This window comes from Antennarius striatus, chromosome 14 (genome assembly GCF_040054535.1).
Source record: "Antennarius striatus isolate MH-2024 chromosome 14, ASM4005453v1, whole genome shotgun sequence".
Lineage (NCBI taxonomy): Eukaryota > Metazoa > Chordata > Actinopteri > Lophiiformes > Antennariidae > Antennarius > Antennarius striatus.
The window spans coordinates 14,890,331-14,918,128 of NC_090789.1; the positions used below are offsets into that span (position 1 = coordinate 14,890,331).

Below are 27,798 nucleotides of genomic sequence, written 5' to 3' on the forward strand. Positions count from 1 at the left end.
AAATAAGACCACAAAGAGACATTAAGAAAAATATCGAGTCTACATTATACAGGGAAATATGTTGTTATTGGATTAAAAATGATTTGAGTAAAATTAAAAAGTAAACAGCCATTGTGCGTGAGATTTTAGTGTGTGGTGTGTTGATCTGATATTCTGTCTACTTCAGCCATACACTGTGTGTGATGATTTAAATACTTTGTTTACCATTAAGACATTAAATTTACAGTGACAGATTAATGTAGCTCTGATTTATTTTCTTTCTGTCATTTGTGACAAAACATTATTTGTGCATTTAACCTTATGCATAATTTTTTTTTCATTTAGTAAACTCCACACAGACCATTTCTCACATATTTTTTCATTCATCTAAACCCTAGATATTGGTATTTTTGCAACCACACTAAGCAAGTGTTAAGTAACTGCAACCCCAATCTTTATTCAGCATTGTTTCAATGTACTATTCAGGTAATCTGATGATTTAATTTAAACGTACATTATTCTCCATCTCTAAATGATTGCTTAATTCTTCAGTTCAGAAAAAAATGAAAATGAAAAACCACCAAATTTGGAGATGATTTAATGCCTGTAGGGTTCCATTCAACACCCTGGGTGGATGGATGGATGGATGGATGGATGGATGGATGGATGGATGGATGGATGGATGAATGAATATCCACCTCAAACCCCTGAGTGCTGATGATGTCATCGGTAACTTTCTGCTAGTATGCAGGTTAACAGTGAGCGGAGGGGCAGAGGGAGATCAGCATCCTCTCTCTCTCTCTCTTTCTCTCTCTCTCTCATCAGCACCACTCTGCGTCCTGCTGGACGGTGCCGGCGAGGGGGGAGGACGCCATCTTGTTTGTTTTAATCGGAGGAGGGGTGAGGAAACCGCCTTCTTCAGGGGCGACACCGGCAAAGCGACGAGAGCAGACACCGACGAGCAGGTGAGTGGATCGGGTTTGATCACACGGGGAGATGCGTTGACGGTGGAGAACGGGATCATCATCATCACCATCATCATCATCATCATCATCATCATCATCATCATCATCATCATCACCATCAACATCATCATCATCATCATCATCATCATCATCACCTGTTGTGATCGGCGCTAATGCGGTCCTCCTCGGGTGAATGACGTCAGGTGGAAAAAAAGCCTCTTCCTCCAATATCTCGGTCTAACGGTTCTAACGGTTCTAACGGTTCTAACGGTTCTCAGCACGCTGCGGTTCCAGATGACGCTTCACAGGTTATGAACGATTAGCGCCTGTTTATTCTTTGTGCTCCAGCGCAACTGTGTTTTAGCGCAGATGAGGTTCTACTTCTAGAGTCCAGTGTTCTTCTGCTCTGAAACACGTCACAGGTGAAGACTTTTGTTCTGCATGTATTTCACACACACACACACACACACACACACACACACACACACACACACACACACACACACACACACACACACACACACACATCTCTTGAGTAAATAGGCTGCAGGTTGAGGCACCAACACCAGTCATATTACAATGAGTATATACACACACAAAAATCTTGCCAGCCCAAAACAACAGGGACTTTATGTAAGATGTCCCTTCACTCACTCTCCATTCATTCATCTCAATGTGGTCTCATGATCTTATAATCAGGGTCCTCCTCAGAGAACACATCACCGGGTAGGCATTTTGTGTTGTTCCAAACTCTGTGTGTACCTTTCTGATTAAAAGTTTATTTACAGATGTGTAGGTTACCCATGCCAACAGTCTTCTAGAGTGTTCCAGATCCCATTTATTACAACGCCTGGCAGAGTCATGTCTGTTGGGTTACTCCTGTGCTACCAGAAGGATGGAAGGCCTTAAACGTTTTGTCCTCCTGTATGAGTTCAAATTCACAAATTCCTGCAATTGTGCATTGAAAATTTGTGTTGGACAATTTGAATGTGCAAATTTTCAAGAAGCTGTTAGCCTTTCCCCTGTAGTGGTATTATGAGTGATCCTCTTTACCTAAATTTACGTAGCTTTCCAAAAATTTGTCAGTCTTCCAGTGCCACTGTTCCAACAGGTTTTTAAATGTGCAGCTTGTCTACAATTCAGATTAGGCATTTACATATGAAGTCTTCAGATTCTACTAGTTATACCATCGTCACATTATCTTTCATTATTATTTAATAAGCAGTTACATTTCAGCAGAAATAATTTTATTTTGCTGGTCCAGATTTAAAGAATAATCCTCTAATAATTTACAATGTTTAAAAAAAGACCAGCTCTTTGCAAGCATTTATATGGAAAATAGAAATAGTAATAAAAATACAGCTTCCTCTAATAGCAATAAGTATTAAAGGAAGGAATTAATATTGTACACTAGTCATCAGCATGGTTACAATTTACATTTGAAGCAAAGTGCTTCATTTTGTTCCATCAGAATGTTGTGATTGTCGTGAAAGCCCAGTCTCTACCTTGTTAAGACATATGGATTCAAGTCAAGCCTATTGCTAATTTTACTCAATCCTTCACCTAGTAAATAGTTGGCTTTTGCTCTGACAAAGTTGCTCATGGATTGTAAACAGAGAGGTGCCGATAGTAAGTCCTGACTACAATCTGCAGCGCCTGTGTGATCAAGGATCAGTTTGTGAGCTGCTGTGAACATCAGTCACTTCTCTCAAGAAGTATACCACACCAAAACATTTTCATTTTTACAGAGCTGTGAATTTATTCATTAACATTATGTTGTCTGCCTGTGTTTCCTCTCCTCAGGTCTCACGTTTCCCCTTCCCCCTTTCCCCTTTTGGTGAGAAGGTTCAGAGAAGATGTTTTATGCCCACTTTGTCCTGAGCAAGCGTGGGCCTCTGGCTAAAATCTGGCTGGCGGCCCACTGGGACAAGAAGCTGACCAAAGCACATGTGTTTGAGTGCAATCTGGAGAGCAGCGTGGAGAGCATCATTTCGCCCAAGGTAACCCCTCAAGATTTAATCGGATGGATGGATGGCTGGCTGGATGGATGCATGGACGGAGGGATGGTTTTGAAACATTTTTTTATAGATGAGACAATCACAATTGTCAGATAAACAGCCGTTTATCTGCATTGTGGGTCACGGTTCTGCTGACGAGCGAGGTGCTAGGTACACCCCAAATGAGGCGCCAGCTTATTTCAGGGCCACATGAACCACCATGCACACTCACAGTCACACCTATGTGTAAATTGGTGAGATCAATTCACCTCAGCTGTATGTTTTTGGAGGTGGGAGGAAGCTGGAGAACCTGGAGAGAACATGGAACCTTCTCGCTGTGAAGCTACCCACCCTGCTGGCCGTGTTTCACACTTAACATTCAAAAACTTGTAAAAAGTTCTCATTTAGTTCTGTTCTGCTTTGGTCACATTAGGTGATGTATTTTAAAGTTTGTATTGTAAGATTCACTATATATTTTAAAGTTATATCCTACAGTATATAATTTGATTGATCATCCATCCATCCATTTTCCTGACTGCTTTGACCCCTGTCATGGGGAGCGGGAGCCTATGCCAGCTGGATTAGGGCGTGTGGCATTTGAAACTCTGGGCGCGACACCAGTGGTGTTCAATCAGTGCTGCAGAAACTTTTGTATTACGTGGTGTTTAAATGTATTAAAGATTTTGTCCAATAGAATATTATTCGTATAATTCTGGTCGTCAGCGGTTGTTTGTCAGGTACCATTGTTGAATTATGGCTCTCTTTTTCTCAAGTGCAGCATAACAGTAACAAATTTAAATATTTAATTTCATGTAATTTTGAGTTTGAGGTTTCTCCTCAGTATCGATGCTGATCCTGGCTTTATCTACTTTAATATTATTACTTTAACAGGTGAAAATGGCCTTACGGACATCAGGGCACCTGCTGCTGGGGGTGGTGAGGATCTACCACAGGAAGGCCAAGTACCTGCTTGCAGACTGTAATGAGGCCTTCATCAAGATCAAGATGGCATTCAGACCAGGTCAGGGATAGAATGGACTCCCCAAAACCGTTAGTGGTGATTGAGGCTGTCAGAGTCAGAGGCTGAATCCTTTATCCTGAGCCCTGTTTATGTTAAAGATGTATCTATGATCATAAAAACACGCAAATACACAAGAGGTAGTAAATATTTTCTTCAGTATGACATTATGTAGTTAATACATCAAAAGAACTCATCAATGCAGGAAGTCCTTGAGACAACCATTGGCTTGTAAAGTGAGAAAATCTCTGTATCCATAGAAACTTGTAATACAGTATGAATGCAATCCCTCACTCTGTCACCGTCCTTATTTATATAGTCAAAAACTGTCCTCATGTGTCCATCTGTTCTCTGCTTTAGCTTCCCCACATATTTGCCACTGGTATAAACACATCCCATCCTTTCACCCTATGCTGCCTCAGGTGTGGTGGATCTTCCAGAGGAGAACAGAGAAGCTGCCTACAACGCCATCACGCTCCCTGAAGAGTTCCATGATTTCGATCAGCCGCTTCCAGATCTAGAGTGAGATCTCTGTCCGTCTACAATAAATACTGTATTTGAGGCTTTTTGGAGTGATTTTTTTTTTTTTAGAAAATTTTCTTCCTTCATCAAAGAGATTTGGGAGATACAGTATGGGGGAATGACCTGCGACAAATGTCATGATTGGAACTTTGTGTGGTTGCCTGTTAGCAGCTGACTTTAAAGACTACATGTAAACATATTCATATCTCTAACATATGACTTAAAGTGATTTGACAGGTGGACTAAAAAAGCATTTTATGCTCAATTGTTGCAGGGCATGGATTAGAAATTAATATAAGTGGCATTTGAATATATGTTTTGTACAGTGATATTGACGTTGCTCAGCAGTTCAACTTGAATCAGAGCAGAGTGGAGGAGATCACCATGAGAGAGGAGGTGGGCAATCTCAACCTGCTGCAGGACAATGACTTTGGTGGGCATCTTTGTTCTGAACGTGCTTTATTTCTATGATTTTAGTCACATTTTAAATGTCTGCACCACCGCACTGCATACTTTTTATTGCAAATTGGTGAATGACTTGATATACATTAAAAAAAAAAAATCTGTGTCTGCCATGCAGCTGACTTTGGGATGGATGACCGGGAAATGATGAGAGAGGAGAGCGCGTTTGAGGTCGACATCATGGGAGCGTCTGCTTCCAACCTGCTGCTAGAGGCCGAAGGGGGAACCAATCAGATGGCTGATAAAGCCAACCATTTGGAGTACGATGACCAGTACAAGGACGACTTTGGTGATAACCCCATGGAGAGCAACGAGGGAGGCATGCTGGGTAGGATTCTGTCAGTATTACAGAAGTGAGGATAAAGGGTCATCTCTAACCACAGTCATTTTTACCCCTGTTGAGAAGTACTGAGATTACAAATGGCTTATCAATAGTTTTCCATTTGTCTTTGTTCAAGCAAAAATTGTTCAGTCAGGGTTGAATTTGCAAGAGACTGAAGCGTCACAATCTATTATCGTCACTGCCCTCCCTGCTGCTTTCATTAACGTCATCAACGTTTTTGTCTTTTTAATGCTATGAAGGATGATTGCAGCCACTTTTTCAAAATACATGTTTGAAATTAGTCCTTGATTTAAGGGCCTTGCCTTGATTTTAATTGATTTATCTCCATGCAGTGGACAAGCTGCTGAGTAATGAGGATGGAGGAGGCATTTTTGACGATCCTCCTGCCATCACAGAGGGCGTGATGATGCCTCAGGACCATGGAGACGATGACGATGACTTTGATGCTCTCTCAGGTCAGTTCCACGAAGGAAGACCATCAGCCGCAATAAAAATGTTAATGTTGTGGCGTTTTGGTTAAAATGATATGATATCCACCACGGTGTGTGTTGTTAGCTGGAGCCCCTGACAGCCCGGACTCAGGCCCAACTGAGCCCTTACCCACCATGGCTGACCAGACAGAACAGGCCGCCCTGGTTCACAATGAGGAGGAGACCTTTGCCCTAGAACCTATTGACATCACAGGTAAAGCAGCTGGATGCAAAGGACAACTTTAGGTTCCCTGAAATTTTATTTCTGTGCTGAATGGTCCTCACATCACAAAAATATTCTGCTTCCTTATCAATGGGCACCCTTCACTTTCCAAAAACAAAATCATAACTGTGTCAAAGGGTTGGGGTTAAATTTTTATTTTTTTTATTTTTTAAATCTACCACACCAGTTCACGTCAGTGGTGTAGGGAATGAAACAGCAGTAATGAAATACTTATGCAATAACTATAGTATTATTATTATTATTATTATTATTATTATTATTAGTGGTATTATTATTATTATTATTATTATTATTATTATTATTATTATTATTATTATTATTATTATTATTATTATTATTATTATTATCTGCTGAGCTGCCTCATCTCCATCTCACTGTCATCCTTGCAGTAAAGGAGACCAAGGCGAAGCGGAAGAGGAAGCTGATTGTGGACAGCGTGAAGGAGCTGGACAGTAAAACCATCCGTGCGCAGCTGTCTGACTACTCGGACATTGTCACCACGCTGGACCTGGCACCTCCCACCAAGAAGCTGATGATGTGGAAGGAGACGGGAGGAGTCGAGAAGCTTTTCTCTCTCCCTGCTCAGCCTCTCTGGAATGCCAGGCTGCTGAAGGTATCTTCCTCTTACAGATGGCACAATTATTGATGGATAACTGTCCAAAGTGCTCTCATGATATTCATTAAACTACCGAATCTTTCTTTCTGCTTTTGCTCGCTCTTTTTTGCTCTCTCAGATGTTTACAAGGTGTCTGACACCACTGGTACCAGACGAGCTTAGAAAGAGGAGGAAAGGTGGAGAGGCTGACAGTTTGGATGAGTTCCTCAAGGACCTGGAGAACCCAGAGGTTCCCAGAGAAGAAACAACAGGACAACAGCAGAGAGACGTCATTGGTAGGAAATACGGTTTTGTTTACACCTTTGCTTTTTGGGTACCTATTGGACCCCAACCAGCTGGCCTAATTATTGATTTTAATTATTTATTAAGAGTAAGAAAATAAACATATAGATTAAAGAACTTGACACTTGTTTGGACCTGACATGCTTCAGGTCACAGCTTGACGAGACACACGTCCAAGGGCTGACAGAAGCCTAAAGAGTCTAAAGTACTTGATGAACACCTTCAGGCCCATCTCCCTGTTGCGTTTCTGTTTCTGCTTTTCTCAATTCAAAAATGCAGCTGGTTTTATTACTTTTTGAAATGTTCTGCCACATACGAAAACACCGCAGACAGGACAACATCAATTAATTTACATTTAAACACATCGTCTACTATTTAAGCCATTCATTTGGGAAGCATTGGTTCATGTTTTTCATATATTGAATTTTTGTAATTTTCCATCCAGAACAAACCATCATTGAAGAGGCCAGTGTTCTGCAGACCTCGGCTGTGGAGGGCAGCAGGACAATGCTGGACGAGTCGGTCATGCTCCCTCCGTCCTCCCAACGTGGCCTTAAACGCAAAGCCCAAGACACAGAACCGGCCCTGCCTGTGAGTGCAAAGACGTACACACACCCTATCAGATGATATCTTATACCAAATCTTAATCTCCTCTAAACTATGTTCATAAACAACAGTGTTTTTATCGTCCTCCATTCATTTCTCTAGATGGGAGCTCTAGACCAGCAGCAGCAGCAGCCACAGGTGTCCAGAGCCACCAGTGTGCCCCAACAGCTTGAACCATCCAATGTGGATCTTCCCCCAGAGGACACCACCAACATCAGCCAGCTCATAGAGCTGGATCTGCTTGGCGACAAGGACAAAAAGAAGAACGATGATGACTCTGATGAAGAGGTCACCTAAAGATCCACAAAATCAAGAAAGCCAAAGTTTAGGTTGTCACGTCCATCCAGTAAGTTTTAAAATGTGTTTTTCTGTATCAGGAGGAGGAGGTGCAAGGAGACCAGGATCAGGAGGAGAGGAGATGGAACAAAAGAACCCAGCAGATGCTTCACGGCCTCCAGGTCTGTTTATGCTCACACCTCACGAACAAATTACAGCATCTAGCACCATGACGAATGAAATAAATCAGATAGCTTTCCCGTACTGAGTTTGTCTGTGTCACCTCTCCACAGAGGGTGATGGCCAAAACAGGTTCACAATCAGTCAGCCTCCTGGATCTGTGCAGAAACAACAACAAGAAGCAGGCAGCAGCTAAGTTCTATAGCTTCCTGGTTCTCAAGAAGCAGCAGGCGGTGGAGCTCGTCCAGGAAGAGCCGTACAGCGACATCATATCTACTCCTGGACCTCGCTTCCACATCATCTAGAAAACACATCCAAAAGTCTGGGAAAAAAAGACATCTGCTAATCTGACAGTTTCTTTATTTATTTGAGTTTGATTACATTGTTCTGCGGTGATGTGGAGTTTTATCTTATAACGACTCCATCATGATTTTCATTTTTATGACAGTGAAGATTTCAACTCCAAATAACGACGTTTCTCGTTTATTTCTTAAAATATTTGTTGATTGTGTGGCACTGACAGCAAAGCTGAAAGGAATTAATTTTAAGATAAGGTCCCGGTGAAGACGACTGCATACTATGGGTCCACCGTGTTCCTCTGACATTCATCCAGTCCTGTGGGAGTCAAAGTCAAAGTCGGCTTTATTGTCAAGTGTACCATATATGCACAACATACAGCACAGATGAAATTTCAGTCCTCTCTGACCCACGGTAGACAGGCAGTACAACAGGCAGTACAACAGGCAGTACAACAGAGGCAGCACAGCAGGCAGTACAGCAGAAACTATGAGACGAAACACAAGGGATGTAAACATTTCTATACGCTCTTTAATCCTGTAGGGGAAGTGACGTGTGCGCAGTCCCTGAGTTGACGGGGGGAAAGAGAGATAGGTAGTCAGGTGCTGGGGGGAGGGCAGAGCAGGGTGAGAGTAGAATTCAGGGTTGTGGCAGGGGGAAGAGCAGGGAGGGAGTTGAGCCTCCTGACCACCTGGTGAAAGAAACTGTCCTTGAGCCTGCTGGTTTTGGCCCACAGACTCTGCAGCCTCCTACTTGATGGCAGCAGGCTGAAGAGGCTGTGAGAGGGGTGGGTGTGATCACCTGAAATGCTGATGGCTTTGCAGGTGAGGCGGGTGTTATGTCTGTGAGGGAAGGGAGAGAGACACCAGTGATCTTTTCAGCTGCTCTCATGATGCGCTGCAGGGTGTTACGGCAGGAAACGGTGCAGGCGCCGTTCCACCCTGTGATGCAGATGGTCAGGATGCTGTCGATGGGTCCTCTGTAGAAGGTGAGCATGATGGCGGGTGGGGCTCTTGCTCTCCTCAGTTCGCGGAGGAGCACTTAAATGTTAAATACTCCAGACTTATTTTTCCTAACGCTCTGTGTCATTGACTGTTTGCACTTAATATGAGTTGGAGGAATGTCAGTTGTATCCCAAAGCTACATTCTAAGCGAGATTTGACTTTGTAATGTGCTGATATCAGAGAAGTGGCAAAGTATGCACAAAAGATTCAATATGCAAAAAAAGAAACGAGCAATCATTGAAGGTTGTGAAACTGGAATCAGCTTAAAATCTCATTCTGAAAATTCCTGCATTGAAGAGTTGCAGTTTGTTTGACATACACAATTGTGGGATTTCCTATAAATAAAAAAAAAGCAACATGAGTAGATAGCACATATTGTACATGATTAGGTTGTAAGATGGATTCAACAATAACCTTCAATACACCATGTAAACAATAATCAGCCATACCAGCATGTTAGATCCTCATTTATTAGCAGACTCGCTATGGACATTTTCCTTTTATTTAACTTTAAATATGTGACTATTTCAGTCTATACATGAACAACAGGTATGAACTTGTTCCGACTTTTCATTTGTTGTACAGTAACTTCTGACGGTGTAATTGAAGTCTGTTCAATATCAACTTGATGTGATATTTAACAAAACAATGAAATGTATTTATTTAGATTTGATTGTACATGTCCCAATGACTTCACTAGACGATCAAGTCCAAATAGACGTATTTGTTATGATTGTTGTTGCTCTGACTAAACTAGAAAAACTAGGTACTAGAGGCTGAATTTACAAAACATCTTCCTTGTGCTTCTGCAAAGACAGCTGAATGAATCATTTTTTAAAAGCTACTTCCATACAGTTTATCATGTCATGTGCATCTTAATTTATGAGCTGTGCCTGTAAACTTGCCTTTTTTTTATTTTGTATAAAAGTCAAGATCTAGATCTCAAAAGAGTTCTGAATTTAATCTCCTGATTCATGGAAATGTGCAGGTTTTTTCTTTTTTTTAAATAAAATGCATACCATGACGAGTGTTTTAAAATACCGTTTTGTGTACAAATTGATGTATTGTATAGAGAAATGTTAAAATAGACCAGAAGGTATCTTTGCATGTGAAATCAATTGTCTTAGTTTGGGATTATATTAATCAGAAACATCCTTGATATATTCAAATAATATATGAACAAGAAACAAAACAGCTGAAGTCTCTTGTCTTTTTGTGATTCTATGTATTTATAGTCTCAGGATCAGATCCGTGGATTCTCTGTCTCTTGTGTCGGCTTCTTCTCCTCTTTTCTCCTTGCTCTGTCTTCTTCAGTGGCGGTGTTGGGATGCCTTTCTTTTTCTTCTTCAGACAACTCAGAGGGTTGGGATGTTTCTGTTTTCTCTTCCTCTTCTTCCCCCGCCTCTCCCCATCCTTCTGGCCAATGCCCTGTTCCTCCTTCAAGCTGCGGATGCTCTGCTGCTGAGCAGAACTGACCAATTCTCCTAGTTGGACAGCCTGGACATGGTCAAGAGATGTCTGGCAGGGCTTGTCTAGCACGATGGTGTTAAGGATGATATAGAGCAGAGGAACACCCGGGATCTTCTTCAGGCCTGCGGTCACCTTGTGGTCCTGGAGCACACACACAGTGGTGAATTTGTGTTTGAGGATGTTAAATTTGTACATGATAGTCATCTCTAATGCTTACATCAATAGAAATGACATTAGCCCCGATTTCATTTATCTTCAGGCTCCAATTTGAATGACCTTATGACAACTTTTGAACTGCCTAATGAATCTAAAAGTATGACAAAATATTTTCCAATGGGTGATATAGGTGTTCACATGACAGGATGAGTGTAGTTACCTGTGTAGCCACAAAGTAGTGGTGTGGGTTAGTCTCCTCTAGCATGGACAGCAAACACTCTGAAGCAGGTACCGGGCTCTTAAAATGCGGACATCTCCTCACCTGAAACCTCTGCAGAATGATTCGAGCTCCATACAACTCTTTTCCCAGAGTTTCCAGTTCTTTCAATACACAGCTGAGAATAAGCACGTGTAAATAAATGATATTAGACAAAACTGGAGTTGTAATTTTAACCTGAACGTACACAGAGCATATCTACTTACTTTGTCGTGCAGAGCTGTATCTCCCCCATCAAGTATTTGGGCATTTGTTCTTTAATCTGAATCTTATTTTTTAGAGCCGCCTGACAGAAAGTCCCATCGATGAGGATCTGAAAGGGTTCCCTGAAGTTGAAGTTGTATTTGTAGAAACTGAGGGTTTTCTTGGCTTGTTTCTGTCTCTTGATCTTCATGGTGCCACTTTTGTTTGTTTTTTAAAAGCCAAACCCGCTGCTAACTTATCCTTCCTCAGGACCTCGTCAGTGACGTTCTTTAAAACGTTCGTTAAATATATTATTCGCTTGAATCGTTGACGCGATTAAATTTCGTTTTACAGCTTCAGATAGAACACTAAGGCATGGCTCGTTCTGGTGACCCAAACACGCTTGTGGTACGTGCATTTTATGATTCCGGGGCCACACAAGTTACAAAACGAAGGTTCCGGTATGTTTTCTGTTCTGGGTTTTTTTTTCTTGTTGTTATTTAGTTTTGTTTTTTTATTTGTTTTTTTATGATAAACTGTGTCTTCTAATACATCAACATGGACCGAGTGTTTTTAACTTCAGGAGAATTCACAAGTAAATTTAACATGCAATTATTCATTCTACTACAACTAATGTCAGGGGTAAACAAACAAAATACAAGTGCCGAGCATTTTGACACCACTTTCCATTTAGTCATTCCTGCAGGAATATCACAGCACGACAGAAAGTTGACAGAGGAAGTTCATCGTAATTCTAATCTTGTTAATTTAGTTCTTTAATTACGCTACTTGTCTTTTTGAATGGCTCGATCTATACGTTTTTAAAAAAAATGTGCATACTAATCTGATCTCCGAAGGGAAATGAATAGCACACTCTAGTTAGTAAAGACTTCAAACACCTGCATACATGTTAGTGTGTACAGGCCCCTGTAGCACACACACACACACACACGCATATCATTGATATTTGTCATTGATGTTGTAGTTATTGTTGTTGCTGTTACATCACACTTCAAAGGGGTGACTATTTGTCCACCAAATGGCTTCGCAACCGTTGCAGATAGTAAGATGAAACAAAAAGCACATTACTCGACCAAAAGAGATGAAAATGAGATGATGACCTTGACCCTTCTACCAATTGCTGTTACTGAAACATCAACAGATAATTATCAAATATGAGTTTTTGGGCAGGTTGAACCATGGACAAGTGAGCTATCCCAATAAATTAAATTAAATGTCTCAGTTTAGGATCAATAAAGTGCATCTTATCTTATCTTAATAACAAAAACTTGCTTTACAGTGAAATTTTCACTATGAAAACACACAAGCTTCACAAAAAGGCCACAAAAACTTGTTCTAGCTGTTCTCACAGAATTTTAGGGCCGAGTGTTCAACACTGTGCATATGCATATCAGGTAGTGCTGTTGCCTCTCAACAAGAAGACTTGTCTGTAGGTATGCACATGAGAATGTCTGTCTTTCTGTGTGGACTTTCAATGAACTGGGGACGTGTCCAGGGTGTACCCCACCTCCCACCCACAGTCAGCTGGGATAGGCTCCAGTGTAAACTGTGAACAACATGAACCACATGAATCACCTTGTGTTCAGCCGCTTATCAGAGGACAAATAAATGAATGTTAATAGTAGTGTATCAAACTGTAAATTCTAAGGGGAACTTTGGCTATAGTCAAATTTAACCACATGTGAAGACGATTAGTATTTAAGATACTTTATTAATCCCCATGAAGGAAATATTTTTTACTTGCTACATCTTATACACACATAAAGGCCAGAGCCTGTAAATGTGTGTTTGGTGCCTTGCATAAAGGCACCTTGCCAGTGCTCGGTAGTGAATTGACACATCTCAGGCTGTTCACAATCCATACTTTACCAAACAAGTTGTGGACTGAGCTGCACCATCAAAAATTTAAAATACAAAGTGAACAAATCTCCAACAGTGTGAAAGAAAATGATCACAAATTCCAAATTATAATTTCTGTTTATTTTAATTTTATGCTGAAAGAGACAGTTTTGCTAATCCTAGTCAGTTACATATTTACTGAATTACATACCTGTGTGGTAAAAAAAAAAAAAAAAACCATGGCTGTGTTTTAGGTGGCAGTGTAGAGTCAAGTAATTTTTCTGTCTCTTGAATTGAATTTTTGGAGCAGGTTTAGGGCTACAAAATAGAGATTAATTATGTCAAATACTGGTAATAATTCGAACACTGCTAACTCAGAGCGAATAATAATAATGATGATAATAATAATAATAATAATAATAATAATAATAATAATAATAATAATAATAATAATAATAATAATAATAATAATAATAATGATAATAATAATAATAGCAATAATAATAATAATAATAATAATAATAATAATAGCAATAATAATAATAATTTTTTTTAATTTAATTTTAATTTTATATACTGGATTGATCCCCGAAGGAAAATTAAGAACACACACTCTAGGTAATGATTCAAATGAAAGCATTATTATTACTATTATCCATCCATCCATCCATCTTCCACCTCTTATCCTGAATCGGGTCGCGGGGGCAGCAGCTTCAACAGGGAGCCCCAAACTTTCCTTTCCCCGGCCACATCCACCAGCTCTGACTGGGGGATCCCAAGGCGTTCCCAGGCCAGTGTTGAGATATAATCCCTCTACCTGGTCCTGGGTCTGCGCCGAGGTCTCCTCCCAGCTGGACGTGCCAGAAACACCTCCCTAGGGAGGCGTCCCGGGGGCATCCGCACCAGATGCCCAAACCACCTCAACTGACTCCTTTCCACGCGAAGGAGCAGCGGCTCTACTCTGAGCCACTCGCGAACAGCAGTGTTTCTCACCTTATCTCTAAGAGAGACACCAGCTATCCGCCTGAGAAAGCCCATTTCAGCCGCTTGTATCCGCGATCTCGTTCTTTCGGTCAGGACCCATCGCTCATGACCATAGGTGAGGGTAGGAACGAAGATTGAACGGTAGATAGAGAGCTTTGCCTCTCGGCTTAGCTCCCTCTTTGTGACAACAGTGCGGTAAAGCGACTGCAATACCGCTCCTGCTGCCCCAATTCTCCGTCCAATCTCACGCTCCATTGTTCCCTCACTCGTGAACAGGACCCCGAGATACTTAAACTCCTTCACTTGTGGAAGGACCTCATTCCCCACTTGGAGAAGGCATTCCACCGGTTTCCTGCTGAGGACCATGGCCTCAGATTTGGAGGTGCTAATCCTCATCCCCGCCGCTTCACACTCGGCTGCAAACCGGACTAGTGAGCGCTGCAGGTCACAGGCTGATGACGCAAACAGGACCAGATCATCTGCAAAAAGCAGCGATGCAATCCTCAGACCACCAAACTGTAAAGCCTCCTCACCACGACTATGCCTCGATATCCTGTCCATGAAAATCACAAACAGAATTGGTGATAAAGCGCAGCCTTGGCGAAGGCCAACAGCTACTCGGAACAAGTTCGACTTACTGCCGAGAACCCAAACGCAGCTCTCACTTTGGGCGTACAGGGATTGGATGGCCCTGAGGAGAGGCCCCCTCACCCCATACTCCCGCAGTACTTCCCACAGTATATCCCTGGGGACACGATCATATGCCTTCTCCAAGTCCACAAAACACATGTAGACTGGATCGGCATACTCCCAAGCCCCCTCTAGGATCCCTGTGAGAGTAAAAAGCTGGTCCGTTGTTCCACGACCAGGACGGAACCCACATTGTTCCTCCTCAATCCGAGGCTCGACAATCGGCCGGACCCTCCTTTCCAGCACCTTGGAGTAAACTTTCCCAGGGAGGCTGAGGAGTGTGATGCCCCTGTAATTGGCACACACCCTCTGGTCCCCCTTTTTTAAAAAGAGGAACCACCACCCCAGTCTGCCACTCTTTCGGCACTGTCCCAGACTTCCAGGCAATGTTAAAGAGGCGTGTCATCCACGACAGCCCCTCAACACCCAGAGCCTTCAGCATTTCCGGGCGAATCTCATCACCACCCGGGGCTTTGCCACCGTGCAGTTGTTTAACTACCTTGGTGACTTCACCCCGAGAGATTGACTCTGATCCCCCATCATTCTCCAGCTCTGCCTCTACAACAGAGGACGGGTCAGTTGGGGTAGTTGGATTCAGGAGTTCCTCAAAGTGTTCCTTCCACCGACCGACAACCTCCTCAGTCGAGGTCAACATTGTCCCATCTTTGCTGTATACAGCTTGGATGGTTCCCCGTTTCCCCCTCCTGAGGTGTCGGACAGTCCTCCAGAACAACTTTGTTGCCGTCCGATAGTCCTTCTAATGGCCTCTCCGAACTCCTCCCACACCCTCTGTTTTGCCTCCATCACAGCCGAGGCTGCAGTCCTTTTGGCCCGTCGGTACCCTGCAACCGCTTCAGGAGTCCCCAGGGACAACATGCCCCTGAAGGCCTCCTTCTTCAGTCGGACGGCTTCCCTGACCACCGGGGTCCACCACGGTGTTCAAGGGTTACCGCCCCTTGAGGCACCCAAGACCTTGAGACCACAGCTCTCAGCTGCAGCTTCAGCAATGGAAGTTTTGAACATCGACCATTCAGGTTCAATGCCCCCAGCCTCCACAGGGATGCACGAGGAGCTCCTTCGGAGGTGTGAATTGAAGGCCTCACGGACAGAGTCCTCCTCCAGACGTTCCCAGTTCACCCGCACTACTCGTTTGGGCTTACCAGGTCTATCCAAAGGTTTCCTCTGCCAACGGACCCAACTCACCACCAGGTGGTGATCAGTTGACAGCTCTGCCCCTCTCTTCACCCGAGTGTCCAAAACACACGGTCGAAGGTCAGATGATACAATCACAAGATCAATCATTGACCTCCTAGCCCCACAGCCTTAAGGCGTAGGGAAGTGACCCTCTCATCTACCGGGGTAAACTCCAACACAGCAGCGCTCAGCCGGGGGCTTGTGAGTATCCCCACACCCGCCCTGCGCCTCACGCCTGACGCAATTCCGGAGTAAAACAAGATCCAACCCCTATCCAGGAGTTTGGATCCAGAACCGAGGCTATGCGTGGAGGTAAGCCCCACCAGATCCAACTGGTAGCGCTCCACCTCCAACACAAGTTCCGGCTCCTTCCCCGCCAGTGAGGTGACATTCCACGTCCCCAAAGCCAACTTCTGCTGCCCGGGTCTGGTCCGTCGTGACCCCCTGTCGTCACTGCCACCCATATGGCAGCGCACTCGACCCCATCGGTCTGCCCTGCGGGTGGTGGGTCCACAGGGGTGTATTACTATTATTATTATAATAATAATAATAATAATAATAATAATATTACTATTATTATTATTGTTGTTGTTGTTGTTCTTGTTTTTATTCTTACTATTATTATTATTGTTATTATTATTGTTGTTGTTGTTGTTGTTGTTGTAGTTGTTCTTCTTGTTCTTGTTCTTATTCTTACTATTATTATTATTATTATTATTATTATTATTATTATTATTATTATTATTATTATTATTATTATTATTATTATTATTATTATTATTATTGTGGTAGTACGGTATGGGCCTATACTGCCCCGCCCCTCCCGGAACCGGAAGTGACTTTCCATCTTCGTTCCTGTGACACTTGTCGTTTCCTGTGACTCACAACTAACGTCGACCTGGTCTGGCCCTGGTGGCTCGGGTTGGTGCGCTACCGTCCTTAGTCGTACAGCAGATATTATGGCGGCCGCGGATCCGTGGTCCTCCAGTGACGGGAGGCCGGCCAGCAGAGACGGATTCCCGGCCGGGGAGAACAGCAACGGTAGCGACGGTCCAGGCGGCAGCAGCAGCGGCGGCAGTGGGGAGGGCGAGCGGGAGCGGGACCGAGCCACCTTCGAGTGCAACATTTGTTTGGACACTGCCAGGGACGCCGTCATCAGCATGTGCGGACACTTGTTCTGGTACGAGTCGATGGGGGGAACGGGTGTAGTGTGAGACGTGTGGACATGTTTTGGTGTGGGGTCAGCCCTCCGGACATTAGTGTTATTGTGCGGCCTTGTTCTGCCCTCAGTTCGGGCGGATTTCTCCCGGTGTAGCTGTTCGGATCGGTGTGTTGTTGAGCTGGAAGGAGAAGGCCAAAATGGCTCGACTGTCAGTGTTCTCGTTGTAAATGAATTACGGCTGAACTTTATCCCGTGTGATAAGCAGTGTGTCTACTGAGGGTCTCCACGCAGAGTGGGCTCTCTTCGAGGCTGAGCACATCTTGTGTTTGATAAAGTTCAGAGAGATGGATCATCCGGTTTCTGCTTCTCACACACATTAACTCAACTTCACCTCTTCAGTCAGGCGATCATTGGCAGCCTGGGGATCAAGTCCTTGAACCGATCTTAACCCAAGCTGTTAAATATTATTTATATTTCCAGCATCTCAAATGTGAGGATTTTTTTCTTGTCTTGGAATAATTTTAACACAAAAGTGCGTTTTTGGCAGCATGGATGATACAAGTCAAACACTTGTGAGGACGCTGATTTAGTTTTAACCTTCTGAAAACTTTTTCTTAACCTGTTGATCATCTTGCATCTCGTTGGAGAGGGTCCGAGTCAAGCACCAAATCAAGAATCATTGATTTAAATAAAATCCAGTACATTTTATGTTCTTTTGTCATCATGACCAGACAACACCAGCTGTAGTTTCAAATTTTAAGGGTATTTTTGTGAGTTTTGATGTCAGTGTTGTAACAAAATAATCTGAACTTCAAGTCTGGGAAAACTATGATGGTCATCTTCCACATGTTTCTGACACAACTCACTAAAGAGATTGTTGATAGAAAGAGATTGTGGAATTTAATAAGTAATGAAATGACTAAAGAATAGTATGAGTTCACTTTAAAAGACATGGTGCGGAAACAAGAAGTGATCTGTGTTTTTTAGTAGAACAGCTAATTTGCCAAACAGAAGTTTAATTCATATCTGATCGCAAAATAACAAAGATTAACCTGAATGTTGACCGGGACACAGCTTGTATTTCAATTCCCTCCTATCTTAGCTTCGATCGAGACCAGGCTTAACCTTCAAACCATTGTGTTTTGAAACGTGATGTCACAGTGAGCTCATTTATCAAATAACTGTTGACTGACCGCTGCGCTCTCTCACATGTTGAGACTAATGTGAGATTAGAGCTACAAGTGTGGGATTGGGGTCAAATTTAAGGGCATTATAGTCACTAGTAAAAGAACAGGTAAGAGAAGGGCAGCGAGGGGAAGTTTGTCAATGGTGATCTTGGTTTTATCTTCTTAGAGGAAGATTTGTGGAGAGAAAAACCCAGAACTAAATGATTTAATCTGCACACGATTTTCATATTGAAAATGTTTTACTCCTCTGCGTTCAGGCAGCCTCCAAGATGATCTTATTGCACACACCATCCAAAGTAACAGTGATCATTAAATAATGCGGTAATGCGGTTAAATTAAAGGCCTTGCTCCACAGTCACAGTCCAGTGTAATTGTTGCCCAGTAGGGTAGGTAGTGTTGAGGCGAAAAGCTCTGACAAGCACACAGAGATACAGTGAGGTCTGGAAAGCTCAGTCTATCAGGGGGTGTTAGGAATGTTAAGATTTTCTAAAGAGTGTGTTAAATCAGAGAAGTGTTGAAATCCATCTTACAGTCAAGCCTGCTGTTGCTACACAACCATGCGTTAAAGCCCCTGTGTTACGGGCTGATGTAACTTGGTTGCCATGCTACCCCCCCCCCCCAATCCCTCTCCTCTTATGTTTAACATGATGAAACTATTGGCAAGCGTGACAGGTGCTGATGTAAGATAAATGCTGCAACTTCACATCACAAGTGCGACATGATTGCAGAGCATTCGTCTTGTTTCTGATAGAGGTTGTTGGTGATTTAAGTCGGTGATTTCACCTTAAATCCTGCATCAGTCTGACTGTACGTCAAACAAGTTCAGGGAAAATATGCTGAGTGCAAGATGAAGGTGATCAAGCCATTCTTTCTCTCTACCTTTAAGCACAGAACACCATCTTCATCACTATTTGTGTGTTCCTCCCAAATATCAGACCAATCTTCATCACGCTGCTGATGATCCATGCACTGATGACCTCCAGTTGTGCATGCCATAATTGCTTTCTTTCTTTTGCTCTTTTAAAATTTCTGTGCCGACATTTCTTGCATAACCTTTTTCACATTCAGAGGGGCTTTCTAGTGGACATCTGGGTTCTTGGGCACAGATTTTCTACTTGATTAGTAGTTAACGTGCAAACTTATGGGAGTTAATGAAGAAAATTAGAGCATCCTCAACAATCGTCCAACAGCAGTAGTTGTATTTATGATCTCCGTTCATTCACTGGTTCTAACTTTCACAGTCAGCAGAGTCCAGGTGATCCATAATCTAAGGCTCATTAAGTTCTGAAATTCACAAAGGTAGAACTGGGAGCCACATCTCACAATTTTCAAAAAAAAAAAAGGGGGAAACAATTCCAGACTTGGGCCCTTCATCTGGATCTATTCTATAATTGAAGGGGTTCTTCTATGCTACTTGCCCAACCGTTATACCGGGTGATGTCTGGCAATCCTGCTAAACGGACCAAACTGACACAACGTCTCACTGAAGATAGTTAATCGGCTAATTTTGTGTTCGCATCAGTGGATAAATGTGTGCATGTCTGCGAAAGAGAGATTGGAGTGATGGGTGGATCGACACAAGATCTTTTGGTGCCCACAGGAAACAGACGTCTACAGTATGTAGGATCACTGAGTGTTAGGTTGGATTTAAGGTGTTGTGGTTCTGACACTCAGCCTTAAACATGGTTCTCATTTACTTCTGTGTTGAATGAACTCAACTTGACTTTTAAGAAAAGATTGAAGACACTTTGCCAAATGTGTTCAAAGTTTTTCATCCAAGTCCAGGTGACTTTGTTCAACACAGAGATCGATCTATCATGACCTGGATGACTGACACTCTCCACAGACTTCCCAGTTACATGTTTTTTGTTTTTCGTTTAGACCCTTGGTGAAAATTACTAGCACTTTTTTGTTTTTAAAGAAATCATCCAGTATTTTCTAGTCTTTGGTTCATTTAACTGTAAATTTAAAGTCTTGGTCGGACAAAGCAAGAACATTTGAAGCAAGACATTTGAAGACCTGCCAATAAACAATCAGCCAATCAAAGTAGAGAATTAACAAACTGATCTTTCATCATGAACTGTTTGGTGTCAGCTGGATTTTTAGGGCTGTAGACTCCTGTCCTGTTGCTGCTGTCAGATAAATGTGTTGGCAAACACAACTAGTAGACTGTGGACTGAAACACTGCTAGTCTGTTTCTGTTAGCAGCTGATTATTGTTGGCACTGCTAAGCCATAACCAGCACAGGCTGATGTTTCCTCCTGTCAGGATTCACTTACATTTGTTTAGCCTCTTATAGGAAGTTAAGCTTTTTTCTTTCAGGTCACAGGAGCCAGGCTTTACGTGTGGCCACATGTTAAAGTCAGGCTGAATGGCGTGTTGTGTTAAACCAGGCCTGTGGCTTTGTTCAGCTGTTGGTAGCTGCAGGAACGTGATTCTCAGCAGCCATCTGATAACTGGTATCATTTTAATGCTGCACACTCAGAGAGGGTTATTAGGTTTGTTCATGTTGGGGCAAGGAGGTCAAACAAGATCTGCCTGTTCTGCTGCATCTTCTGAGCAACATAACAGCTGAACTTTAGCCCTATGGAAGTTCCCGCCAGGCCCACAAGTTACTGCAATGTGAGAAATCAGGCATTTACACCGAAACTGTACTTTACACAAGTAAAAAGGGTCTGTTATCTCCTCTGTCAGAAAGGAGAAAGGAAGAAGCTCGATGTTTCGTTAGAGTAGAGTAGAACTTTATTGATCCCTTAAGGAGGTTCCGTCAGGGAAATTAACTTCTCCGTCGCTCTACACACAGCACAGTGAGTACACAAAAACACACAACGTAGCACCAGCACATAGAACATAGAAAGTAGTAACAGAGAGTAAGATCGATATAAGGCTCCATTAAGATAAGGAAAACAAGTCATTTCATGCTGTCACTCTATTTGGTTAGAAGTATTAGCTGCTTGGTAATCGTCTGTCTGTAGAGCTGTTCCCTTCCCCTCTACCCCGCTTGGGGTATAGGGGCAGCAGCAGAGCGGCTGGAGAGATAGAGCCAGCCGATGCTAGTGACGGGGGGGGCTGGATGAGTGAAACCAGACGCTGCTTTAGGAGCAGGTTGTTGGGTCCAGACAAGTGTCAGGACCAGAAACACGTCGTGCCTTCAGTAGTACAGTGCGTTTTATAATCCAATGCGCCTTATACAGGCAAACCTCAGTTACCGACCACAATTCGTTCCGGAAGGCTGTTCGAATACCGATTTGTTCCAATTCCAAATACATTTTTCCCATTACAAATAATGTAAATGGTCTTTATCTGTTCCAAGACACTAGAAAACTACCTTTTTTCAATATATGTTATTTCATAATGTCATTTATATATCAAATTGTATAGTAATGAAACATATCAAAGAAATGTAAAAGAAAGAAGCAAACACGAGAAAGAAAGAAAGAAAACATCAACGTAATCAGGTTAGCCTAAGGTACGAGTTACCGTTGTCTTTTGGACAGAAGTTTACGGTACCATAACTCGTACCATAGGCAATGGAACGCAAATTAAATGAAAAATTATTGAATACAGTAAACTAAAATAAAAAGCACATTACAGTTAAAGCATAAGAACAATAAAGATAAGAATTTTTACCTTTTGTGGTGGTGAGCAGTTGGCATACGTGATTGTTTTTCTCGCTTGGTGGTGAGAAAAAGGCGTTTGTTTCGCGTTCGACTTCTAAGAAGAAAAAAAATTCCGATTTGTTCGATGTCTGAAGCGTTTGAAAACCAAGGTTTGCTTGTATATGAAAATTTTTTTAAAATAGGCCATGCATTGAAAGTGCGCCTTATAGTGTGTCTTATAGTACGTAAAATGGCGTAATTGGATGTGGTTAATAGATCAGGAATGCTTCTCCTGTTATTGAAGCAAATGTTGACAATAAGAGAATCAGCGACGATGCTCATTAACCCTTTGTGTCTTCCTCTCTCCACAGCTGGCCCTGTCTTCATCAGGTGAGTGTTTCCTCTGCCCTGCCGACTTCCTCCTTAAAATTAAGTGTTTCCAACATGGTGACTGATCAGATCTCTGCTCCAGCTAATAAATAGTTGATCAAAATGATTAGTCCATCAACAGAACACAATTCAGCAGATATTTTGATTTGGTCTCTTAAATCCAGGCTTTCTCTGTTGACAGCTTTAACAAAAAAGGTGAACTTGTCTTTAGGTTTGAAATGTGAGGACTTTTTCACTCTCCTGTTGGAGAGCTGAAAATCAGCTGCTTGGTGGTCAGACAGTTTGAATGTGTTCTGTAAATATGTTCCCTGAGCTTTTTTCTGACATTTGCTTTGACTAAAGATGAATTGATAAAGCCGTGTTTGACAATAATCTTTGGGTGATGACCTCTAAGAATTGCTGCAGGGAAATGTTGACATTTTCTGTCTTTTTAAAATGATGAATGAGTATGAAAATGCCAGTTTTATCGGTCTTACAAAACACGGCATCTGTGGTCAGACTAAGTGGAAACAGGAAAACACACCCACAGGTGTGTTTTTGCATCTGTGTTTATCTAATTGTCATGTAACCTCAGCCTGGAAACTATCATTATTAAACATGGTAATGTTCTTATTGCCTCTCTTTCTCTCTGCTGCTCACCACTTCAGCACCAATGCAGATTATGAACATCTTTTAGATTCAACTGGATGTTAATGAGTATCCTGAATATTGATCTGATACTAAAACTACTGTAGTGAGATTTTGCAGTACAGTTTACCTTCGTGCATCAACGCTCACAACTTCACCTCATCGCAAATTTTTGGTAGGCAGTCACTTGATACCGTACGGGCATTCTATTGGCTGACGGCTTACGGATGTGCACTATGTTCCATGACGTGAGACACAAAAGTGCTTTAAGCAGTCGATAAGATTGTGGAAAAAGGTAATACAGATAGAAGGTGGTTTAATATCAGTATGGGGAGGGTTCATAAATGTTTAAATTACCGTAAATAATAAAATAGTTTGTTGTTCTATCGGGGAATTCATCAATCGTGTGTGTTTCCTGGAACACATTAACCGTGAGGAACGAGGGCGTACTGTATTCCTCATTGCAGTGTTGAAACCAGTATTTAGACTAAAAATACCCTCATTTTGTCGTGTTTTTTTGTGTGTTTTTTAACCTGGTCCTCAGTACAGAACTATGAGAGGGTAGTGGTTGAAATCATTTTTCTAGGAAACAGGACGCCACACGTTACATCCTCAATAAATCAGTTACATCATGGGTAAGATAAATATCTCAAATATTTATACATTGGCAAACAAAAACAACAGCCAAGTCAAATGTCCTGTGAAAGCGTAAAAGTTCTGCACTATCCTGTTGCTGCTACCATTATGAATCAAATACGACTTCATTTTCAGAACAGAACACAAGAATAGACAAAAATATCACAAACTGTGCAAAAACTGCATGAGAACAGCAGGTCAAAACACCTAAATAGTGTGCATCACATCACTCTTACTACGTATTTATTTACATCTACATTAGTCAGTTATGTTTTATTTATTTTTGCATAGTTATGAAGACTTATCACATTAATGCACTTGTTTTACCAAAACATTAGCCATCTTTAGTTTGTGCTGCTGCCTTTTGCAAAGCCTTCTGGGATTTTCTACCTCTCCATTTTGCTTATTGAGGCATTTTGTTTTGAGGGCCAGATGACCCTTACTCCTCCATCCCACACTGCCCTACACGTTGAACTCTAAGGTTTAGTTTACAGCAGGAAAATGTCTGAGAGGATCTGCTGTGGTTTGCATGATGAACCGAATGACATCCACCTTCTTTCTGTCAGTGGTTAGAGACGCGTCCCAGCAGGCAGCAGTGTCCTGTGTGTAAAGCGGGCATCAGCAGAGACAAAGTGATTCCTCTGTACGGCAGAGGGAGCTCCAGCCAGGAGGATCCCAGGTACCCCAGCAGCCAGTAGATGTGAGTGGGTTTCACTCCTTGGCGGCTCTTGACTGTTTCTGTCGCTGCGCAGGTTGAAAACTCCACCTCGGCCTCAGGGACAGAGAACGGAGCCAGAGAGCAGAGGCGGGGTGAGCGACTCAAACCGACTCTCAAGTGTTCACGATTGTGATATTTCTGTTCTTTTAAACTCTGGACTCCATCCTTCCATTCCTGCTCAGATGTTCCAGGGGTTCGGAGACACCGGTTTTCATATGTCTTTCGGCATCGGCGCGTTCCCTTTCGGCTTCTTCACGACAGTCTTCAACACCAACGACCCCTTTCACAGAGCAGGTGAACACACAAAGGAGACACAAACATCACTGACGGTGGTATAAATGTGAAATTCATGCAGTTGATTATTGATTTTAATCACTCGGGTACCAACCTTTCCAATCTTCCCTCCTGTCAGACCAGTACGCTGGCGATCACCAAGGTAACGGGAACCTCAACAACGGCAACAACAACAACTGGCAGGACTCCCTCTTCCTGTTTGTGGCCATCTTCTTCTTCTTCTGGCTGCTCAGCGTGTGACGGAGGTTCTGGACGGATTGACGAGTAGATCGGTGACGGGGAGGGTGGAGCGCGAAACAAAATAAATTACATAATATAAAAACAACAACAACAAAACTCTCAAGCACTCACCTCCAGCCACAGACGCACACTCACTTTACATAGATACTAACTTGGGAGAGTCTTTGTGTTCGAGTCCAGAACTAGAAAATGATCTGGTTTTTCTTCTCTTGGGGAGGGCGTTTAGGATGCTCAGCGCCTGCTTTGATTTTTTTTTTATGCAAGAAACACTCACTGAAAGAAAGCGGTTTGCTAACTCTTCTTAATCCAAAAGCCAAAGACTAGTGGACTCGTAATATTAGAATTTGTCGGGGGGAAAAAAATGTAAATTTTATTCCTGTTTACAGTTTCCCCCATGAAATGAGAGTACTAAAATTTGAGACTTACAATTAGCACAGATTTACATTTGTCTAAAACAAAAACTGCCATTTCACTGTGAAGTCGTTTGTAGACAGCTGTTCTAAAGATCAGTGTTTGTGTGTGTTTGCCTGTGTCGAAAAACACCCGCCGCGTCATTCCCCACCAAGCTACACAAGTGTGAATGAGAACTGTTTATAGGGCCAGTTCCAGAGATTTTTTTTCTTTTTTTTTCTTTTTGTGCAACAGCAATCTGAGAGAGAAAAAAACATCAGTGTGTTCTCAGTTTCATGAGAGCAAAATGAGGAAAAGCTCTGGCTGGATGAGTGGAGGTGGTGCAGTGCAGGCCAGAAGAACCCTTCAGTTTGATAACGGCTTTACAGGAATTAGGGTTGCAGCGGTTACCAGTTTCACGGCATAACTGGGTGCAAAATTTTGATACTTAACGCATGGGCTCTAATCCTCAGCCACCTATCAGATTCAGCAGAAAAAAACATCTCCATTCCCTCAAAAGGAAAAGTACAATCAGATTACACTCATTTCTGCCTTTTCTAAAAAAGTTTCACCCAACAAGACGGGATTATATGGCTCAGGTAGTTTCCATCCAAATCATTTCCCTCATTCCAATCTTTTATGTTCACAGGCTACACCTAAGGTTGGATCTTTCTGCAACTGGTGCTAACATGCTTTAGTCATATAACATGCCATCATTACATGGTTGTTGTTTTTTTATGCTGTAATACAGTTAATAATTATTACAACTTGTAAGATAGGGCTGCAAAGCCCACCTGATCCAGCTCATTATTTGCAAATATGGTCAAGTCTGATCCCACATCCCAACAAGCCAAAGAATCAGATGTGAAATCTACTGCTTTCCTATTTATTTGTTAACATAAAAGAGAATTTTTTTTATCACAATTTCATTATAAAAAATCACCTTGACTCCATTATGATGCTGCATTTATTGACATGTTTGTTTTGTGGGTCAGTAACTGTCTGGGACATGCATCATACCGTGAAAACCTCGTACCGTTGCAACCCTACATGTAACAGCCCAACAAACGAATTCTATTTTCACTGATTTTGTGTGTGTGTGTGTGTGTGTGTGTGTGTGTGTGTGTGTGTGTGTGTGTGTGTGTGTGTGTGTGTGTGTGTGTGTGTGTGTGTGCATTATATATATGTAAATATCAATATTGTAAATGTTTTTACGTGAAGTCCAGTCATGGAGAGTGAGCGAGGAAAAGAAGGCCTCAAGATGCTTTTGTAAAGCAACAGTTGATTCCTGGTTTTCATAGATTTTCACCCTTTTCCCAAGCAAAAGTCATGGCGCCCAGGTTCATGAAACTTCTGCCAACCTCTCCCATTAATTTAAATAAATGTTACGAGTGAGATTAGTGTCCTTTTTTTTTCTTGTGTGACTTGACATGTCTGAATTTGCCCATATTCTTGTACTGTAACTGTTTTCCTCAAATGGAACAATCACTGCCACGTTTTGAAGTTGTTGGGAGCTCATTTTCTTATTCCTGTTGTCAGTGACCGATGTCCATTGATGGTACTCCTGTGTAGAAGAACTGTGAAATGTCTAATTCACCCAAAATAAATATTAGTTTTATAACCAGCCAGTGTGTCACTGAAGATAACGTCACATACAAATAGGAATACGAACACTCCACAGTTAGCCGGATGAGCGCTACGACTGCAGTGGAGTTGTGGCTGATACCTGTGGAAATATCCCAGGATGCAAAGAGACAGGCTCACGGGGATAATATAATTTAATTATTATTCAAGATATACTAAATATTACAATTCAATTATGTGTTTAGTTCAAGCAGTACAAAGGATATTTCTTTTTATATGAATTAAACATTTCAAAGTACATATTAATATTCAAATTTATTCACTAGTGAACGCCCTACTCCAGGTTGAATGATCATTTGATGCCGGGGTTTGGATTTCAACATGAATACTTATGATAGACGATAATTTATATGAATCTTTTAAAAGTTACAAGAACCAATTTCATTTTTATTACAAAAAATGGACCGGAATTTGACATGTGGACGTCATCCAAACAGCAGTTCACCAGAAGACTAGCAGACGGTCACAGTCATATTTACAACTTTATTACATTATTTTCAACAGTGAGTAACGTACAAATATAATTACCTTTTCTTTTATACAAATATCTAAAAATATGTGTAAGAACACAGTTTTAACAGGAATAAGTGATGATCTGTGGGTGAACGTGAAAGATCCTGAGAAGAATTGTAGCATTAATGCTCAGAAGTGTGAAAAAGATGCCAATGCTAAAACATTGTTAACATTAACTCCTGACTTTATGACACAATAATTCTTTAAGGTAAAAGTAAAAAAAAATTTTTTTTAAATAGTAGAATGGAATTTCAAACATCAGATCACCTTCATGTATCCCATCATTGACAGTACATTTTCAAATTAAAAAAAGTATTTTAACG

The 27,798-nt window shown here is 41.9% G+C and overlaps 3 protein-coding genes across 3 annotated transcripts; 2 read left to right on the forward strand and 1 right to left on the reverse strand.

Annotated features, from left to right (window-relative positions):
* Window positions 1-843: 843 nt before the first annotated feature.
* Window positions 844-8,281, forward strand: LOC137607620 (double-strand-break repair protein rad21 homolog A-like). The gene is made up of 14 exons (XM_068333511.1): window positions 844-944; window positions 2,748-2,944; window positions 3,833-3,962; window positions 4,382-4,481; window positions 4,808-4,914; window positions 5,062-5,271; window positions 5,619-5,741; window positions 5,842-5,970; window positions 6,390-6,613; window positions 6,735-6,891; window positions 7,344-7,489; window positions 7,607-7,792; window positions 7,882-7,962; window positions 8,074-8,281. The coding sequence occupies exons 2-14, from the start codon at window positions 2,801-2,803 to the stop codon at window positions 8,263-8,265; spliced, it is 1,929 nt and encodes a 642-aa protein (XP_068189612.1). The 5' UTR covers window positions 844-944; window positions 2,748-2,800; the 3' UTR covers window positions 8,266-8,281.
* A 220-nt stretch (window positions 8,282-8,501) lies between these two features.
* utp23 (UTP23 small subunit processome component) lies at window positions 8,502-11,749 on the reverse strand. The gene is made up of 3 exons (XM_068333305.1): window positions 11,371-11,749; window positions 11,108-11,282; window positions 8,502-10,872 (listed from the first exon to the last, which is right to left on the reverse strand). Exons 1-3 carry the CDS (start codon window positions 11,556-11,558, stop codon window positions 10,483-10,485), a joined length of 753 nt encoding a protein of 250 aa, XP_068189406.1. The 5' UTR covers window positions 11,559-11,749; the 3' UTR covers window positions 8,502-10,482.
* Window positions 11,750-16,944: 5,195 nt separating this feature from the next.
* On the forward strand, window positions 16,945-27,705 carry rnf5 (ring finger protein 5). The gene is made up of 6 exons (XM_068333913.1): window positions 16,945-17,255; window positions 22,395-22,413; window positions 24,243-24,355; window positions 24,429-24,486; window positions 24,577-24,688; window positions 24,807-27,705. The coding sequence occupies exons 1-6, from the start codon at window positions 17,035-17,037 to the stop codon at window positions 24,926-24,928; spliced, it is 645 nt and encodes a 214-aa protein (XP_068190014.1). The 5' UTR covers window positions 16,945-17,034; the 3' UTR covers window positions 24,929-27,705.
* Window positions 27,706-27,798: the final 93 nt, after the last annotated feature.

What these genes read in the sequence shown, in the direction of transcription:
- utp23 (XM_068333305.1), bottom strand. Translation starts at nt 11,558, where the DNA reads ATGAAGATCAAGAGACAGAAACAAGCCAAGAAAACCCTCAGTTTCTAC. An exon ending in ATACAGCTCTGCACGACAAA is followed by an intron (nt 11,283 to 11,370) that starts GTAAGTAGATAT and finishes GCTTATTCTCAG; the next exon opens with CTGTGTATTGAAAGAACTGG. An exon ending in ACTACTTTGTGGCTACACAG is followed by an intron (nt 10,873 to 11,107) that starts GTAACTACACTC and finishes TGTGTGCTCCAG; the next exon opens with GACCACAAGGTGACCGCAGG.
- LOC137607620 (XM_068333511.1), top strand. Translation starts at nt 2,801, where the DNA reads ATGTTTTATGCCCACTTTGTCCTGAGCAAGCGTGGGCCTCTGGCTAAA. An exon ending in CAAGATGGCATTCAGACCAG is followed by an intron (nt 3,963 to 4,381) that starts GTCAGGGATAGA and finishes ATGCTGCCTCAG; the next exon opens with GTGTGGTGGATCTTCCAGAG. An exon ending in AGATGCTTCACGGCCTCCAG is followed by an intron (nt 7,963 to 8,073) that starts GTCTGTTTATGC and finishes ACCTCTCCACAG; the next exon opens with AGGGTGATGGCCAAAACAGG.
- rnf5 (XM_068333913.1), top strand. Translation starts at nt 17,035, where the DNA reads ATGGCGGCCGCGGATCCGTGGTCCTCCAGTGACGGGAGGCCGGCCAGC. An exon ending in TCCAGCCAGGAGGATCCCAG is followed by an intron (nt 24,356 to 24,428) that starts GTACCCCAGCAG and finishes GTCGCTGCGCAG; the next exon opens with GTTGAAAACTCCACCTCGGC. An exon ending in CGACCCCTTTCACAGAGCAG is followed by an intron (nt 24,689 to 24,806) that starts GTGAACACACAA and finishes CCCTCCTGTCAG; the next exon opens with ACCAGTACGCTGGCGATCAC.